This window comes from Chionomys nivalis, chromosome 17 (genome assembly GCF_950005125.1).
Source record: "Chionomys nivalis chromosome 17, mChiNiv1.1, whole genome shotgun sequence".
In the NCBI taxonomy this organism is placed as follows: Eukaryota; Metazoa; Chordata; class Mammalia; order Rodentia; family Cricetidae; genus Chionomys; species Chionomys nivalis.
The window spans coordinates 57110160-57129691 of record NC_080102.1 but is presented as its reverse complement, the minus strand read 5'-3'; the positions used below and the strand labels follow the sequence as shown (position 1 = coordinate 57129691).

The window sequence follows — 19532 nt, the reverse complement described above, 5'->3', positions numbered from 1 at the left end:
GCACTAAGTCTCTCTCCGGCACAGCTACAGAGCCAAGAATTCAGCCTGGCACCCAGAAAACTACTGTAACTTGGGTAGACTGGGTATAGTAGCACACACCTTGAATCCCAACACTTGTGAAGCAATGGGTCGTATCTCTATGAATTTGAGGCCAGCTTGCTCTACAGAGTTTCAGAACGGGTAGGGCTACATGGAGAGAACCTGTCTCATCGCCGCCTCCCCACAAAGAACTTTGGGAGAAATAGGAACTATTACTCTAATACTATTACTGAATTACAAGATTACTCAACATATTAAAGACAGCTCCTTTAGGGAGGGCTCTTCCAGAGGTTCTAAGTTCAATTCCCGTCAACCACATGGTGGCTTACTACCATCTGTAATAAGATCTGGCACCCTCTTCTGGCCTGCAGGCACACATGCAGACAGAACACTATATATAATAAATAAATCTTTTTTTTTTTTTTTAAAAAAAAAAAAAAAGGACTTCAAACTCTTTTTTTTGTGGGGGGGGCATAATCTCACTCTAAAGTCCAAGCTAGCATCAAATTCACTCTGTAGTTATGAGTAGCTTTGATTTCAGAGAGATCCTCCTGCCTCAGTCATCAGAGTGATGAATTCCAGTTATACACCATTATGCCTGACTGACCCCCTTTTATAGCATACAATAAAAATAAAAATAAAGCAACACAGCAGTCGTAATCTGTAATACTCGCAAATGACTGTGCTCTACCAATGTGTTACGTGAAAAGACAGTTTAAATTTCTCTGCATAGCCTTGTCTATCCTGGAAATCACTGTAGACCAGGCTAGCATTGAACTCACACGAGATCCTCCTGCCTCTGACCCCACAGAGTGCTGGAATTAGAAGTGTGCACCACCACTGCCAGGATATTTAAAAAGTTTTTAAATTACATTTTATTTATCGTGTGTGTGTATGTGTGTGTGTATGTAGATAAACTTGTGCCATGGTGGGTGCATGGTGGTCAGAGGACAACAACAGCTTGCTGGAGTTGGTTGTCTCCTACCAAGTGAGTCCCAGATGTTAAACTCAGGGCAGCATGGCATCAGGCACATTTACTCACACTAAGCCACCTTGCCAGATCTGAAAAAATAAGTTTTCTCGTCTACCACATTGTATTTTTTTCTCATATGAACTATTCAACTTACCTGTAGATTCACAGCGGTGGGTGCACCGATGTTACTATTGCAAGGTGAAGCAGTGTCTGCCCTTGATGGCTTTGCAGTAGCTGGAGAAGAAACTGGTACAGTCATCTGACTGAGAACATCCTTTGGAACTGTAGAATCCTCCAGTTGATCCTTTTCTTGCTGAGTTGTGCTGAACAAAAAAAGTGATACTAGGGTTAGTTTAATACACAGGAACAGCTGAGCTACTGCTGAAAACCTTTTGCAAGAAACTGAGGATGGGGAGTCAGCTTCCTTGAGTGGTGCCCCTGGCAGGGAATCCAAACACCAGTAGAAGCCCTACCAAACTCATGTCATATGAGCAGCAGTACTGGACTCAGTGGATTATTAAAAAGAAAAAAAAAAGAGCTGGAAAAGAGAAAAATAAGGGTAGATATGATCAAAATATATAAATGAGACCCCAAAAAATAAATACAAAATACATGAAAAAGAAAGTCCCAATTTTAGTTTTATCTAAATTTTTACTTTTTATATCTGGTTTTCTCTGACAGAGTCTCACTATGTAGTAGCCCTGGACACATCTGAGCTCTCTAGGCTAGCCTAGAACTCAGAAACCTACCTGCCACTGCCTCCCAAGTTTTGGGATTAAAGGTGTGTACCACCACATTTGGTTTATTTAGATGTATTTTTTAACTTTTATTATTTATTTTTTATGTGGATGTGTTTTGCAACCTGTATGGAGAGGTGGCTCAGCGGTTAATAGCACTGACTGTTCTTCCAAAGGTTCTGAGTTCAATTCCAAGCAACCACATGGTGGTTCACAACCATCTGTAATGAGATCTGGTGCTCTCTTGAGGAAGAGACCTGGTCAGTCGTCCTCATCAACTTAGACCGTGAGACCCACTATGGACAAGTTCAACAGAACCTCCATATACGGGCTGCCCATGCGTGCTTCAGCACTGCCAGGGCATAAATTTCAAATTTCAGGTTTTGTTTTTTTTTTTTTTTTTTTTTTTTTAGGAAATCTTTTTTTTATTATTATGTATACAATATTCTGTCTGTGTGTGTATGACTTCAGGCCAGAAGAGGGCACCAGACCCCACTACAGATGGTTGTGAGCCACCATGTGGTTGCTGGGAATTGAACTCAGGACCTTTGGAAGAGCAGGCAATGCTCTTAACCTCTGAGCCATCTCTCCAGCCCTCAAATTTCAGGTTTTGTATCACATGTGTGCCTGGTGCCCAAAGGTCAGAAGAGGGCATCAGATCCTCACTAGAGTAGGTTGAGAACACTGAATGTATGTTAGCAATTGAACTCCAGTCCTCTGTAAGAGCAACGAGTGTTCTTAACTGCTGATCCAATTCTCCAGTCAAGGATTTTTTTGGTTTGCTTTATTGAGACAGGGTTTCTCTGTGTAACAGCCCTGGATGTCCTGGAAGTAGCTCTTGTAGAGCAGGCTGGCCTTGAACTCAGAGATCCGCCTGCCTCTCTGAGTGTTGGAATTAAAGGCATGTGCCATTACTGCCCAGTGGGTTTGTTTTTTTTTTGTATGTGGATATTTGTCTGGGCTTATATGTACACAAGAGTGAAGCTACCCTTGGAATCCAAACGAGGTTACTGAATTCCCTGGAGCTAGAGTTAAAGACAACTGTGTATTGCCTGACATAGGTACTTGGAAATCAAACTCAGCTTTTACAAGAAAAGTATGTGCTCTTAACTTCTAAGCAATCTTACCAACTCTACCCCCAACCCTTTGAGAAGGGGTCTCCGTATGTAGTCAAGGCTAGACTCAAACTTTTAATCCTCTTTTCTCAGAATCCCAAGGGCTAAGATTACAGCTAGGCACTACCAGAGTAATAAAAAGTTAATATTGAAGTTCTCTTACTGTGGAAAAGAAAAAAATACCTTAAAACAGGAAGCTCAGTTGGACACGAAGGACCAGGACTTCTGCTGAGTTGCTGGGCAGAAGCACTGTCTGCCTGTTCATCCTCTGCAGGAACTGGGCAACTAACTCTCAAATCTTCATTGTCCTAAAAGTCGAAAGAAGAGAGTTTGAAATCACATTTGAACATTTTAATAAAGAAGAAAAACAACTGTCCAGCAAGTACTGAAAGTATGAGCAATTCAACCGTAAATAAGACTGCTTTATACTATAATAAAGAGGTGTTCAAGAGCCAGGTGTGGTGGTGGCGGTGCACGCCTTTAATACCAGCACTCAGGAGGCAGAGAGGCACCTCTGTGAGTTCCAGGACAGCCAGGACTACACAGAGAAACCCTGTCCCAAATAACAAACAAAATCTAGCAGTTAAATAAACAGTTACTATATGACCTTTCAACCAATTCTACTCATGCTACCTAAAAGTAATAATAATAATAATAATAATAATAATAATAATAATAATAATAAGAAGAAGAAGAAGAAGAAGAATAGGGACTGGAGAGATGGCTCAGTGGTTAAGAGCACCAGCTGCTCTTCCAGAGGTCCTGAGTTCAATTCCCAGCAACCATATAGTGGCTCACAACCATCTGTAATGAGATCTGGCGCCCTATTCCGGCGTGTGGGCATACATGCAGGCAGAATGCTATATAAATAAATAAATCTTAATAATAATAATAATAATAAAGTGTCAATGGGGCTGGAGAGATGGTTCAGAGGTTAAGATCAATGATTATTCTCCTAGGTCTTGAGTTCAATTCCCAGCAACTACATGGTGGCTCACAACCATCCATAGTGAGATCTGGTGCCCTCTTCTGGCCTGCAGGAATACACGCCAGCAGAACGGTGTATAAATAATTTTCTTTAAAATGTGCCCAAATAACAATGAAATTTATCTTTCATAAGAAAAAGTCTAGTTAGGCATTCTGCCATACCTACACTACAGGAAATTTCATGCAAATAATCTTCATAGCATCATTTACATGAGCCAAAAAAGGAAACCACCCAATGCAAATCAAGTAGTAAATGTATAAACATAGCCAGGTATGATTCAAAGAACATGAACCTTGAGGACACTCTGCTAAACAAAATAAGCCATGTCACAGAAAAATAAGCACTGTATGACTTCATCTGAGATACCTACAAGAGTCAACTCAAAGACAGAGAGCAAAAGGCTTGTTGCTAGGGGTAGGGGGGAATAGCTGAGCACAAGGGCTGACTCTACACTCCAAACACCTGAGAGGCGAAGGCAGGATCACCACAAGTACAAGGCCAGCCTGATCTACTCAGTAAGCTCCAGCTTAGTATAAGCCACAGAAGGTGATCCTGCCTCCAAAAAAAAAAAAAAAAGAAAGCAAAACACGGGCTGGAGAGCTGCTGCTTCAGCAGGTTAAGAGAACAGGCTAAATTCGTTGGCATCCATGTCTTCTCGCAACTGTATTAAAATAGTAGACCAGGGTGGCCTTGAACTCACAGAGATCCACCTGCTCCTGCCTGGGATTAAAGGTGTGCTTGCGGCAAAACCATCTGGCTTCTGGCCTCGCTTTGGATTTTTTTGTTTTGTTTTTGCTTTAGTTTGCGTGCTTGCTTACTTTATTTCCTGTTGGAGGGGGTGCAGCAGGGATGAGGGGAAAATATGGGAGGACCAGGAGGCAAGCAGAATTGGGGTGCATGATGTGAAAATCCCAAAAAATATAAAGAAGTTTAAAAAAAAATAATAATAAATCTGTCAACTTGGGTAAAAGGGAAGCAAGAAAATTGTCACTACAAAATCAAAATAATGCTTTTAAGTAAGTAGACAGAGTAAAAAGAATAAATAAAGAGGGAATACACATGTTGCTGCTAAAATACCGAGGTATTTCCAACCCACAGGTGTAGAATGGGATTATGGGGAGAAGCACACATCACTTTCAAAATGTACATACATGCCAGTTGTGGTTGCAAAGGCCTGCAATCTCAGCACACGAGAGTTGGCGGCCAGCCTGCAGTAGATGGCTACTTTATGTGCCACTGAAACCATGACAGGTTCTAATTTTAAAACAGTTTAATTAGATTGTGCAGTACAAAAAAAATTATACTTCAGAACTGCTGAAACAATTACACCGTTTTCAAATACATAATAAGTATGTAGGTATGTATGTATGTTTTTTCAGGGTTTCTCTATGGATCCCTGGCTGTGCTGGAATTTACAGAGATTTGCCTGCCTCTGCTTCCTGAGTGCTGGGATTCAAGGTGTGCAGGAAGCACCACACCTGGCCCAACATATTTTTAGAGATATATTTTTATTTGCTTTTAAAATTACGTGTATTTGTGTGTAGGTAGTGCATGTGAGTGAGATGCCTCAGAGGCCTGAAGTATCAGACTCCCCTGAATATGGAGTTACATGTGGGTGCTGGGAGCCAAACTCAAGCCCACGGTGAGACTAGTAGAACTCAACCCCTGAGCTATCTCTCCAGCTTCATTTTAAACAATATTTTTAGTAACAGGAAAGAGCAAAATACCTTTAAAATTCTAAGGGGAAATGATTTGATTGAGAACTATACCCAGAGAAAAACTAATCAAGTATGAGAGAAGAAAAACATTTTTAGATAGAAAATGTGTATATAATCCTCCTTCTTTCTAGACTGTGTGAGCCTAACTGTTCTGCTCACCAGTCCTCTCATTCCTACCATTCTTTATTATCTCCCTTTTCTATTCATCAATTATTTAATTCTTCAAGATAGGCTTTCTCATGGCTGTCCTTGAACACAGAGACCTGACTCCATAGTGGTGGAATGAAATATCCCGGGCAATTCATTTTCAATACTTTTTATTTTATGTGTTTGGAACATCATTATACCCTCCCCCTTTCTCACCGCTGTTTAGTATTTCCTCTCTTGTACCCCATTTTTCTTATAGTCTCTTTCCATCTTTCCTTTCCTAATTACTTTTAGTCCTTCCCTCCTGATCCTTGTATTGCTCTGCCAACTTTAAAATCTAAAAAGGAGGAAATTTACACTTAAGGACTTGTGACCCCAGCACTCAGGAGGATAAGGAGAAGACTCACTGTGCCAGATTAGCTGGTTCTACACAGCAAGTTAGTCAGGCCGGCAGGAGCACACAGAGGCACCTTGCCTAAAAACCCAAAAGGGCTAGGGGGAGGGCATAAAGGGTAAAAAATTACGATGCAGGGCTGACACCTTAAATCTGACTCCTCAGAACTCAAACAAAAATAGCTGCAGTACTGTGCACACGAATGAATCACTGTGCAGATGAGAGGTGATCAGAAGGAATATTGCAGTAGTGAACGAGAGAGACCATTTGAAATAAGGTGGAATAAGAAACAAAGCTATGATCTAGTGCTCTCTCACAAATGTGCGTACGTTTCTCTCTCTCTCTCTCTCTCTCTCTCTCTCTCTCTCCTTCCTCCTCCCCCTCCCTCCCTCTCTCTCTCCTTCCTCCTCCCTCCCCCTCCCTCCCTCCCTCCCTCCCTCCCTCCCTCCCTCCCTCCCTCCCTCCCTCCCTCCCTCTCTCTCTCTCTCTGTCTAGCATGTGCGCTCCACCCTCAAAGCCTAGGCTGGAGGCGACAGAGACTGAAAAAAGCAACCTGTGATGAGGGAAAGTCTTACCAGCCTTGCAAGTAAAAGATCAGTGACTATGACTACAAAACCAACCAAACAACAAAACCACTGCCGCCGCCGCCACCACCACCACAGAAACCAAGTCTACCTGGTAATCCCCTTTACTTGGTGTATTTTATCATCAACGACAACCCTATCTGTAGCATGTGAATTAGAAATACAGAACTAATGAGGGGGGAAAATGTCAAGTTGAATGTAGTTTCAGAGACTGATGTTCTGCATTTTAGGCTACAGTATGTCTATGTACTATTATAACTAATAGCCACATTAGGACTAGGGCCTCAGTGGGTAAACCTGCTCGATGCACAAAGCTGGCAACCTCAGTTGACCCCTGGAACACACAGTGGAAGGAAAGAACTGACTTCTGAAAGTTGTCCTCTGAGCCCCATATATGTGCCTTCTCCCACAGACGTATACACACATACACTAAGAAATTAAGGTAGAAGACAAGAAAAACTTATGAGACCTGTGATTCCAGATATGGAGAGAGGCCCATACTCAAAAATAGTGCCAGACATTGTGGACATGCCTACAATGCCAGAATCTCAGCACTGGGACAGCTGGGGTAGGAAAATACCTGGGCTATGCAACAAGACCCCCCCCAAAACAGACGTGTTACCACATTGGTTGGCATCTACTTAGAAAGTCTGAATTTACCAAGTTATCTTAGAATTTATTACATCACTAGCTAAATATAGGCACTTTTGTGGAAATGACTCTTTTCCCCATTAACATAAGCTACCAAACTGAGCTGACCTAAACAAAAACCAAGGGACACTTCCTTGCTACTTGGAGTTTTATAATACATCTTTTTAAAACTCTCAAAATATGGTGAAAATTCTAATAACTGAAATTATAAAACAAATAATTAAATGCAAGTGCGAATTTATATGATAGCCCTGATAAATATAAATATAATCCCAGTCAGTGAAAGAACAGATGGGACAGTTCAGTGTTTACCTTTTCTTTGTAGACACCTTTAACAACATCAGACATTCTATTCTCCAGAACAAGCTCATCTGGCATTCTTGATGAACTTCCAGGTAAGGGAGGAAAATTTGTAGCTAGTAAGTCAAACTTTGGTGTTGGAGCCTTCACTTCAGTTGTTGAAGGCTGAGGTCTCTATAAAACAAACAGTTAAACAGGTCATGTGCTTAACATTTTCTACTCCCAAAGCTGTAAGAAAACAGGACTTCTAAAGGGCATAGAGCCACACCGCCTTAGAAATTCCCGGATCTTTATCTCAGTCTTAGCTCCCTCTTCTGTCGTCCCCCCCTTTCTATTTTTTGTTTTTGTGTTTTAAGACAAGATTTCTTTGTGTAGGCCTGGCTGGTCTCAAATGCATGGAGATCCGCCTGCTCCACCTCCAGAGTGCTGGGATTAAAGGTGTGCATCACCAACCACTGCAAAGCCCTTCTGCTTTCTTTTGAAAACTCTGCTACATCTCTTAACTCCTAGCCAATGCCTATAATTCTTTGCTTCCTACTTTCTTCTAAATCCCTCTTCCATCACAAAAGTAAAGAAATACAACCATCGTGACCCTACTTTTAATCCTTTCATATAATCTCCAGACAGAACAATATCCTCCTGCTACACACCATGCTTAGAAAGTCCATCTCTCCTTTCAACCTATCAGCCCATATATCCTCCAAGAAAACTCCCATTCTATTTCCTTTTTTTTTTTTTTTTTTTTTTTTTTTTTTTTTTTTTTTTTTTTTTTTTTTTGGTTTTTCGAGACAGGGTTTCTCCATAGCTTTTGGTTCTTTGTCCTGGAACTAGCTCTTGTAGACCAGGCTGGCCTCGAACTCAGAGATCCGCCTGCCTCTGCCTCCCACGTGCTGGGATTAAAGGCGTGCGCCACCACCGCCCGGCCCCATTCTATTTCTTACCATTTCCTCATTACTGAATGCAAAGTGCAAATCTCCCCCCCCCCCCCATGCTTTACTGGAACTTGTAGGGCAAACTGACCCTGAAACTGTAAATTTCACCAAGCCTCTGGCTTTTGAGTCCTGGGATTAAGGGCATGCAACCACTACTACTTTTTAAAAATTATTTTAAACAATATTTTGGTATGGGTGTTTGGCTATATGTATGTCTGTGTACTGTGTGTGCTTGGTCACCAGAGGCCAGAAGAAGGCATCAGATCCTGACTAAGACACCTGATAATTAGACAAATTAAGCAAATATAACACATCTTTACATAGTTAAAGCACTCTTTCACAACAGACAGGAGCTGGAAAGTTGAAGTAGTAAGACTGAGTTTGAAGCCAGTATGGGCTCTACAATGAAACACTGCCTAAACACAAACAACAAGTAACAGTAATGTAATAATAATAAACCTTCAAATTTAATTACCTCTCCTGCTTCTTTTTAATACAGGCTCTCTCACAATGGATCCCTGGCTGGTCTAGAACTTACTTTTTTTTTTTTTTTTTTTTTTGGTTTTTCGAGACAGGGTTTCTCTGTGGCTTTGGAGCCTGTCCTGGAACTAGCTCTGTAGACCAGGCTGGTCTCGAACTCACAGAGATCCGCCTGCCTCTGCCTCCCGAGTGCTGGGATTAAAGGCGTGCGCCACCAAGCCCGGCGCGGTCTAGAACTTACTATGTAGACTAGACTGGCGAGAACTGCCTCCTTCTGGGAGCTGAAATTAAAGGCAAGCACCACACCTGGGTCAAATTACTTTTTAAGCAACTTGAACATGCTAGACATAAATCTTAGCAATACGCCAAGCAGTAGTGGCATGTGCCTTTAATCTTAGCATTTGGGAGGCAGAGGTAGTGAATCTCTGAAAATTCAAGATCAGCCTGGTCTACACAGTGAGTTCAGGATAGCCAAGGCTGTTAAACAGAGAAACCCTGTCTCCAAAACCAAAACAAAACAATTAGCAATACAACTCCAGACAGCTAACTAGGCACTAGAGGGTGAATGTATAAATGACACTCAGATCAATATCAGGTTCAATTATTTTTGTTTGAATAACCAACAAAATAAAACCAGAAAGAAAAGACAGACCAAAAGGAATAATAATAGTGAAGGTATAAAAAGGAAAGTACTTACTGGGACCCTGTCATCATCTCTTCGCCTTCGACCTCTGAAAAGAGCCCTCCTTTGAACAAAAGAATGCATATAAAATTCTTGAAATACATACACTTATTTTCTAACAAAGAAATCTACTTAAAATATTTAATTTTTCAAAATAGGTGCTATTCTTCCATTATTCCTAAAAAGTTAAGTAAATTTTTTTTGAAGAGATCTTGAGCTAATAACAAGAAATTTCACTAACTACCACCACCACAAAGTTAGCTGGGCCCATTTCCACATTTTCCACATCAAAAGCATTGAAGTCTGATTTAGACAGAATAGTCAAAATAGTCCTCTGCTCTTACAGTTGATAACTAAGAAGAAATTGAAACTAGAAGGCAGAACCAGACATGAAGATATACACCTTTAATTCCAATCATTTTAGAAGGCAGAGGCAGGTGTCTTTGGGAGTTTTGTGCCCAATCTAATTTCTACATGGTAAGTTCTAGGCCAGGCAGGGAGGGATAAAAACAAAACACTCCCCTCCCCAACACACACCAAAAGAAAAAACCCCAATGATTCAAATGTAAAGAAGCAGCTTGGTGGTAGTACTTAAATGAGATGTTTGATGCCTAGCAGTACCAAACCCTTCAAACTGAAATGAAACCTTCCCAAGTCCTATTAACTTCTAAGAACAATTAATTCATTTTTTAAAAGATTATTTATTATGTATACAATATTCTGCCTGCATGTGTAGCTGCGCCCCAGAAGAGGGCACCAGATTTCATTATAGATGGTTATGAGCCACCATGTGGTTGTTGGGAATTGAACTCAGGACCTCTGGAAGAGTTACTGTTCTTAAATGCTGAGTCATCTCTACAGCCACCAATGAATTAACAAAAAAAATCACAGATAGTTTTCAACATTGAAGATCAGCATATCATGATTAAATCAAGTTTCCTTACCTGCCCCTAACAAGGTCCCCATTCTGTTCCATTTGTAAAATGGGAGCTTCCTTTGGAAGATAAGCTTGTTCTTGACTCCCTGTTACTGTAGAGTTATGCCGTTCAGAGATAAAGTTCCTTGAACTAGATTTGCTTAGTGGTCCATCCCCCAATGACACAGAGCCCTCTGCTGAGTGTTCTGAACCACTGGATGACCTAAAATGAGGCTTCACACTAAAAGAAAAAAAAGAAAAAAAAAAAAGAATAAAGCAAGAAAATGTTATACCTCTTATGTAATATTTTAAAGAAAAGGCAAAGGAATTTCCACATGTAATGGGGGGGGGGGATGAAGTGTCACATAAAGCTACTTCTACCTCAGCATCAATAGCAAGCCTACTGGTGCATGCCTTTAACCCAGCACTAAGGAGACAAAGGCAGGATAATCTTTGTAAGCTTTAGGCCAGCCTGGTCTACATATGAAATTCCAGGACATTCAGGGCCACAATAGAGTAACTGTCTCAAAAAAAAAAAAAAAAGAAAAAGCAACAAAACCGAAGTTAGGATTTTACTGGTATCCAAAAAATTTTTCAAAAACAACAACAAAACAAACAAAAGCAAAACAAAAAGCAAAAGAACCAAAGACAAGAGGCAGCCAAAAACATTGTATTTATTTTTATATATTTTTATCACACACATAGGAAAATGCTGCTTATTAATATTAGGGGAAAATACCAGAAGAGACAGGACTAGAAAGACCTTATCTACAAACAAACAACTAAAAATCAAAACCCAACCAGACAGCAGTGGTGGCAGCCTTTAATCCCAGCACTCCAGAGGCTGAGAAGGTGGATCTCTGTGAGTTCAAGGCCAGCCTAGTTTATAGTGAGACCCTGTCCTGAAAAGTAAAATAAGAAAAATAAAATAAAAAATAAATAAACATAAAAACAAAACCCACGTAGCTGAGAATCTTGGCACTCTAGCCGATAAAAAAGAAAATGCGGGACTTGTAACTGGCATGCTGTTGCAGTTTACATGCCGCTTCTTACAGCCTTTTCTGCAGACAGAAATTCATAGTGACAACAGCGTCATTTCTGGGCTTTCTGAGCAGAACTGAAACACCACAAATAATTAGAACATAAACAGGTATTAACTCTAACAACTTTTCCAACCAAACCAAAATTCACAACTTGCCCCACAAACCTCACTGACAAGACCTTAATTTACTCCTTAGGCACTATAAAAAGACAAGGTTAAAAATCTTTGTAAAAGTAACTCTAAAATGATGCTTCAAAAAATATTTCAGTAAGTTTGAAGCGAGCCTGGTACTTAGAGCTAGCTCCAGGACAGTCAAGGCTACACAGAGAAACCCTGTCTCGAAAAACACACACAAAAAATTGTTATATTGCCGGGCGGTGGTGGCGCACGCCTTTAATCCCAGCACTCGGGAGGCAGAGGCAGGCGGATCTCTGTGAGTTCGAGACCAGCCTGGCCTACAAGAGCTAGTTCCAGGACAGGCTCCAAAACCACAGAGAAACCCTGTCTCGAAAAACCAAAAGAATAAATAAATTAATTAAATAAAATTGTTATATTTTCAAAGTAACAAAAATTACAGTATATTCTTTAATAGGAGTTTAAAAATAGTTAAATCTTTTTCTAAAAATATCTTGGTAAGGTAAACTGCACTGTTTCCATGGAGCTGTCATTCACCAAATTCCACTGTGCATTGTACAGGTCTAAGACACAAGTTTATTTATTAAATAGCCCTCAGCTCTCATATTGATAGGGACTGAACAATCACAGTCCAGGTACTACAAATAAAATAAAGTAGAAAAAAAAATAAAGTAGAAAAGTGTCTAGACTTTTGCAAGTTAGTCCCATTCTCACTAGGTTAGGATTCTTGATTATCACTGGGCTATCAAAAGTTGAAAACAAGTTGCAAAAAAGTACTAAACTAGACAAGGAATGTGTGTGTGTAACTCAAGCAAGAGGATCGAGAGTCTAAGGACATTCTTGACCACATTACATGTTTCCAAGCTAGAAACCACGTCTGGAAAAATAAAATATAAATAATACCAACAAAACCCAAACACATACATAAAACAAAACACTGGGCCGGGCGATGGTGGCGCACGCCTTTAATCCCAGCACTTGGGAGGCAGAGGCAGGCGGATCTCTGTGAGTTCGAGACCAGCCTGGTCTACAAGAGCTAGTTCCAGGACAGGCTCCAAAACCACAGAGAAACCCTGTCTCGAAAAACCAAAAATAAAACAAAACAAAACAAAACACTAAAACAAACCAACAACCCAAAAAGGGGTGTGGTAGTGTATGCTTTAATCCCACGACTCTGGAGGCAGAAGCCAGCCTGATGTATGGAGTTACAGAAGACTCTTTGACTTTCTTTCTCTTCCTCTCCCTCCTTCCTACTCCCCTCCTCTCCCTCTTCTTTTCCCCTTTCTGTCCCTCTCTCTTCAGGGGAAAGTGCAAATGCAGTCTGCAATCAAAACAAAAACATACACAGAACTGAAGGGGGATGGGGCCTTTAACTGAAAAGGGCCTGATCATCCATCACTCCTCAGAAGCAAGAAAGAAGCAAAGATTAGGCTGGTAGTAAAAGCTAGTATTCCAGAATTTTAGTAAGAAGGTATTCCTATTGTTTTTGTAGGAGATAGCTTAGCAGGTAAAAATCTGGCCTTGGGAACCAATATAAAAGCCAGATGTGGTGGCATATGTAATCCCAACACTCTTTTTCACACATGAGAAACAGACAAGAGAACTGCCCAGAAACTAAAGAGCTAGATAGACTGAATATGTGCAGTGGTAGCAACAAGGGACCTGACTCAACAAGTGGAAGGTAAAAACAGACTCCTCAAAGTTGTCCTCTGATGCCCACAGGCATGCCATGGCACACATGAACACAAGAAAGAACTGTACACACAGGGTTGCATGCATTGTGTGCACACTTTTATTGTGCTGGAGATTAAAATCCAGGGCCTTAATTAAGCTAGGCAAGAGTACTTACAACTGAACGACATGCCCAATCCTACAGGCTTGGTTTGGTTTGTTATTTATTATTTTAAGTGTATGGATGTTTTAACTGCATGTATATCAGTTTAGATCAGAGGGAGTCAGATCCTCCAAACTAGAGTCATAGATGGTTGTGAGCCACTGTGGGGGTGTTAGGAATTAAACCTGTATCCTCTGTAAGAACAGCCAGTGGTGCTAAGCAATCTCTCCAGTCCAACATTTGCAAAAATCAGTACTTTTCCAAAAAAAAAAAAAACAAAAAAAACAAAAAAAAAAACACCACAACTTGTGTATGTTGGGGAGGAAACTCTGTTAGTTACATGCTTACCTTACAAGCACAAGGATCTAGGTTCAATCCCCAGAATTCATATAAAAAAAATGAACTGGGAGTTGGGTGGTAGCGGTGCATCCCTTTAATCCTAGCACTTGGGGAGGCAGAGGTAGGTAAATCTGAGTTCATGGCCAGCCTGGAATACACACTGAGTTCCAGGAAAGCCAGGACTACACAGAGAAATTGTCTGGAAAAAAAATGATAAAGTAAAAATAATAAAATATACTTGGGGTGGAGAGCTGGGGTTCAATGGTTAAGATAACAGATTTTATTTCTACAGGGCCAAGGTTCAATTCCCAGAATTGACGCAGTGGCTCACAACCACCTGTAACTCCAGTTCCAGGGAACAGAACACCTTCCTTTGGGGTACTAGGACAACAGAAATCAAAGTGGTATAGATACACATAGGCAAAATACCCACGTGTACAATGAAACAAAATAAAAGACAAAACAGAAACCACTGAAATTCTCACCCCTTTATATCTATTACTCATTCTGATCTTGAAGAATTATATACTGAGTAATTCATGAACGTTTTATAAAAATAAACAAAAAATACTTAGATTCCCAACAAGAACATGGAAATAGCTGGACGGTGGTGGTGGTGCACACCTTTAATCCCAGCACTAGCAAGGCAGAGGCAGGCGAATCTCTGTGAGTTCAAGGCCAGCCTGGTCTACAAGAGCTAGTTCCAGGATAGACCCGAAAGCTACAGAGAAACCCTGTCTCGAAAAACCGAGAAAAGGAAAAAAAGGAAAATGGAAATTTCTGAGGAACTACCAAAAATTGCTTAAAATAAATTTCAGCTATCATTTTTTATCTTACCGATTTTTTTGGAATGGTCGGCCCATGTTCACAGCAGCAGCATTTGTTTTATAAGATCCCGGTGAACTAAAGCCATTCACAAAACTACCATTAGGGAAAGGAGCCTAGAAAAAAAAAATAGTGTTTAATGGTAAGGATATAATATAATACTCCTGAGAAAGTTTTGAGAAACCCAAGTGAGCCACAGTAACATCAGTTTCTTCAATAAGTTAAAAAAAAAGAAAAAAAGAAAACTGTACTTAATAATCATTTCTGCAATGTTCCCACCTCACACTATTTTATTATAAATAACATATCACTAATTCATTACATAGAAACTCTTTGATGTCAAAAGCTGAGCATAGTGGTGCACATCTTAAGTCCCAGCACTCTAGAGGCAGGCAGATCTCTCTGAGTTCAAGGCCAGCCTGGTCTACATACAGAGTTCCAGGACAGCCAGGGCTACATGGTAAAACAATCAATCAAACAAACAAAGGACTTAGTTTCTTTTTCAATTCACTTAGCAAAATGTAAAAAATCAAATTGTAGAAACCAATAGCTCAACCCTTAGTAATATGCTTACTGCTTCCTGGGTAAGGAACTATCATAGTTTACGCACAGAGTAACCAACACAAAAATCAACCAACTGGATTAGCTTGTTGGAGTTTTTGGTAACTTTTTGACAACTATGGCTGGTCTGTTACTTTCCATGCAGAGTAGCCTGGCCTTGAAGTTGCAATGATTCTTCTAATGCTGCTTTGTGTGTGCTCCAATCACAAGCAAATGCATCTCTACTTGGTTTTTAGATGGTTTCTTTACATTTTAGCTTGAACTAAATATTGTATTATTTTTCTGAAAGTCTCACTTACCAGTGGTGTTTCAAAGTAGGGTGCAGGGCTTGGAGACCAAGACTGAGGCACAATACTATACACTGAGTACTGCTGATGAGGGTTATACACTGGCTGCATAAAGACTGGTGAGGGATATTGGGTTGGAGTCTGAATGGGTTGAGTATACAGACTAGAATCCATTAATCGATAACCATTCTTAGCAAAAAACGTATTAATGGCTTTTATCCTTGCCTAAAAGCAAGAAGAAAACATAATAATAAACGATGAAATGTATAATACAACCAATATGTCCAACTTATTTTTTTACATGTATTATGATTTATTTCTGCTTAGAATCAAAATGAGTTAGAATCAGAATTAATAGAAAAATCTGGACTTGAGAAGAGCCACAATAAACAAGGTAAAAATAAGAACGAGAGCTGACTCAATAGTGAAGAGTGAGTCTGCTACTACCCCAGAGGATTCTCTAGCTTTGCAAAGAGAAATATCACCACCACCAACAACACAAACCTGGAATACATTAGGTTATAGAAAACAGCTAAGAGCAAAAGAGTGTCTCTGGCCTCTGAACACACCTGCACTCACATGTACATGCTCACATGCAGAAACATACACGTACAGAAAATTAAAAAAATAAGTACTAACGTAAATTTAAACTCAAAGTTTAATTTAAAAATTGCTATTCCATTAACTTCAATATTGCTTTGTTTCTTTGTTGACACCAGATTAATAAGAATCTACGCAGTAAATTCAGAAAATAATAACAGATCAAAGAACCCTAAGAGTCATTTCCAAAGAAACGTGACAGGTTCAGCCAACAAGTAGACAACTGTCCAAATTAAAGGGGAAAAAGAAAGGGGGGGGGGTTGAGAGATAGCTCAGTGGCTAAGAACATGTATTGTTCTTGCAGGGCAATGGTGGCATACGCCTTTAAGCCCAGCACTCGGGAGGCATAAACAGGAGGATCTTTGTGAGTTCAAGGCCAGCCTGGTCTACAGAGTGAGTTCCAGGACAGGCTCCAAAAACTACCGAGAAATCCTGCCTCAAAAAGCAAAAACAAAACAAAAGAGCATGTAGTTTTCACAGAAGACCTGAGTTCAATTTCCAGCACCCATATTAGGCAGCTTAAACTGCTTATAATGCCAGCTACAGAGGATGTCCCTAATCTCAGGCATATGCACATATATATAGACAGACATACACATATAGACAAATAATTAAAGTGTTAAAAAATGCAATTAGGTTTTAGTCTACAATATATACCAAATTAATGAAGTTTTATCAAAGATCAAAATATACATAAGAAATCTTTAAGTCATTGGGAGACACAAAATAGTATCTCAGTAACCTCAAAGGAAAACAGTGATTAAAAAAGAGACAAAGGAAGCTGGAATAATTAGCAAAGGAAACTCATTTGTAATATGGAAACTCGTGTTATCAGACTCCACACAGTTCACCAGATTTAAACGTCAGTTTTTACAAGTAGTGTCTTGCAGTATTTGTGCAATATGGTATTGGTGCAAGTCACACAGCGTCCTTACACGTTGACTCTACTCTTGCACCGGTCGTTTTCCTGACCTAGCCAGGCACGTGTCACTAGTCTAGCCACTGCCATTTTCTTCAGTGGTGGAGAGACAGCACCCATCTCAGTCGGGTGTTCTTTCAAATGAACAAGTCTTGCCTTGAACTCGCACTATGTAGCTCAAGTTAGCCTGAAACAACCAATTTTCTTGCCTCATTTTGTTTGAAAAGATGAGTTAATATGTGTACAGTGCTTAACTGAAACAAATAAGAAAACAAGGAGTTAGTAAATCAGTGGTTATGAGGCTACACCAACTGTCAAGTGTAAACAATAGCAATAATGACGGAAAGAAGTATGAAGACAAATTTCATAGAATTTAAGAATAGAGTTAACATGTAAGGACACTGTATAAATTTATTATTAATGACAATTCCCTCTTAAATGGATATACTTGTGGTAACACAGTTAACTGACACAGGGCTGGAAGAACTGCAAATGGTTTTCATCATTAAGAAATTATACTTATTCATTTTGAGATCTAGAATTATAGGATGTAAACTAGTATAAAAACTTTGTGATTCCCTGTAAAAAAAAAATTCTGTAGTCAGTATTTTCATGTTTTCTGTCAATTAATTTTCTGAAGAACACAATCAGAAATGTCTTTAAAATTATTATAGCTTTTTATAAAACGTCTTTCATGAATTCTTAATTCTTTTAAAAGAAACACAAATAAAAAACTATCAATCATTTTCTACCCAAAACCCCTTATTTCACACTAGTATCTAATGTATTTACAAATGTTTCTTACCATGATTGGCTTGCCCTGAAATGTTTTAACTTCTTCTCTTAAATATTTAAAGGCCTGTTTAAACAAAAATGAACTTCTATTAGCATTTACACATTTCATTAAAGCCATTTTCATTCTATTAAATAAGCTTACTATTATCAGTTCCTAAACTAAACAAAAAGGTCTTGCTGTGTGGTGGTGTACACCTGAAATCCCAGCGCTCAGAAAGCTACACAGGAGAGGGCTTTGCTGTGAGCTAAGCCAGCCTTGCACACAGCAAGGCAAAAACAACAAACCCCGAGAAGACTAAAAGAAAACAACACATTCCTCGATAGGGCTTGTAGGCAATGCAGGGAGTTGGTAAGGAGCTGTGACAAAAGGCACAACACAAAGGACCTCTAATTGACTCGGGTGGGAATGGTGGCTCTGACACAGGACTGCCAAGAGCGAGGGGCAGGCCTGGCCAACCTTACAAGCTCACAGTGAGCACCTATCTCAAAACAAATACAGACAAGACCAAAAAAACAGCAACAAACAAACCACACACCACTACTACAACCATCAACAACAAAAACCCGAGACAACCCAATCTCAAAACAAAACAACAAAAAAAAATAATTTGATTTCCACATCTTTAAGGTTCAGTTCCAGGGATATACAACACCCTTCTCTTGCCTTCTTGGGAACCAGGCATACACAGACCGACAATACACTTATACATTTGAAGAGGAAAAATGGGGAATAAGATCACTGTGACAGCTCACATCTGTATCCCAACATTCAGGAGGACATGAGGAAAGACTGCCACGTACCTCGGCCACCGTAAAATACATTGAATACAACTGTTTAAAGTCTATGTTCATCTATTTTTCTTTCAAAAAAAAAAAAAATTTTTTTTTTTTTTAATTAAAACTGAAACCCGAAGCTGGGCAGTGCTGGTCCACAGTCTTTAATCCCAGCACTGGGGATGCTTAAGCATATGGATCTCTGAATTCAAGCCCAGCTTGGTCTACAGAGCGAGTTCCAGGATGGCCAGGGCTACACAGTAAAACCCTGTCTTGAAAAACCAAACACAAAACAACAACAATCTGTTAAAATTATATGCAGATAATAAAAAACAAAGTAAATATCCATTTAAAAAGTATGACCAATCTTGGTAAACTTTTCTTTCTTCTTCTTTTGCCATGGTTTCACTTTGTAACAGCCTAGGCTGGCCTTAAACAGCTTCAGTATCAAGTGCTTTGTTAACAGGCATGCACCATCACTACCATGTCTAATTTACATTTTCCTTTTATTAAAGTTTTGAGACAGGATCTCATATAACCCAAGATGGCCCCAATCACACTTATGTAGTCAACGTTGGTCCTCAACTCCTGATCTTGCCTGTCTCTCTCTGCCAAGTCCTACGACTATAGGAAGGAACTACCATATCTGGTCCTTTCCTTGTGGTACTAGGAACTGAACCAAGACCTTATGTACCCTAGACCTGTACTCTACCACTAGGCCACACCCCTACCCCAAACACATACTCTCCGCAGAGATTTATTGGA

At 39.8% G+C, this 19532-nt stretch overlaps 1 protein-coding gene across 2 annotated transcripts in view; it reads right to left on the bottom strand.

The window, feature by feature from the left end:
* The window catches only part of Larp4 (La ribonucleoprotein 4), a 54786-nt gene that overhangs the window by 5246 nt on the left and 30008 nt on the right, over positions 1-19532 (bottom strand). For both annotated transcript variants that reach the window (XM_057791447.1, XM_057791448.1), the window contains exons 8-15: positions 18004-18057; positions 15692-15904; positions 14844-14947; positions 10685-10897; positions 9756-9804; positions 7659-7820; positions 3048-3172; positions 1167-1335 (exon numbers count right to left, since the gene is read on the bottom strand). In XM_057791447.1, the coding sequence (XP_057647430.1) occupies positions 1167-1335; positions 3048-3172; positions 7659-7820; positions 9756-9804; positions 10685-10897; positions 14844-14947; positions 15692-15904; positions 18004-18057 (1089 nt within the window). The remainder of the gene's footprint in view (positions 1-1166; positions 1336-3047; positions 3173-7658; positions 7821-9755; positions 9805-10684; positions 10898-14843; positions 14948-15691; positions 15905-18003; positions 18058-19532) is intronic.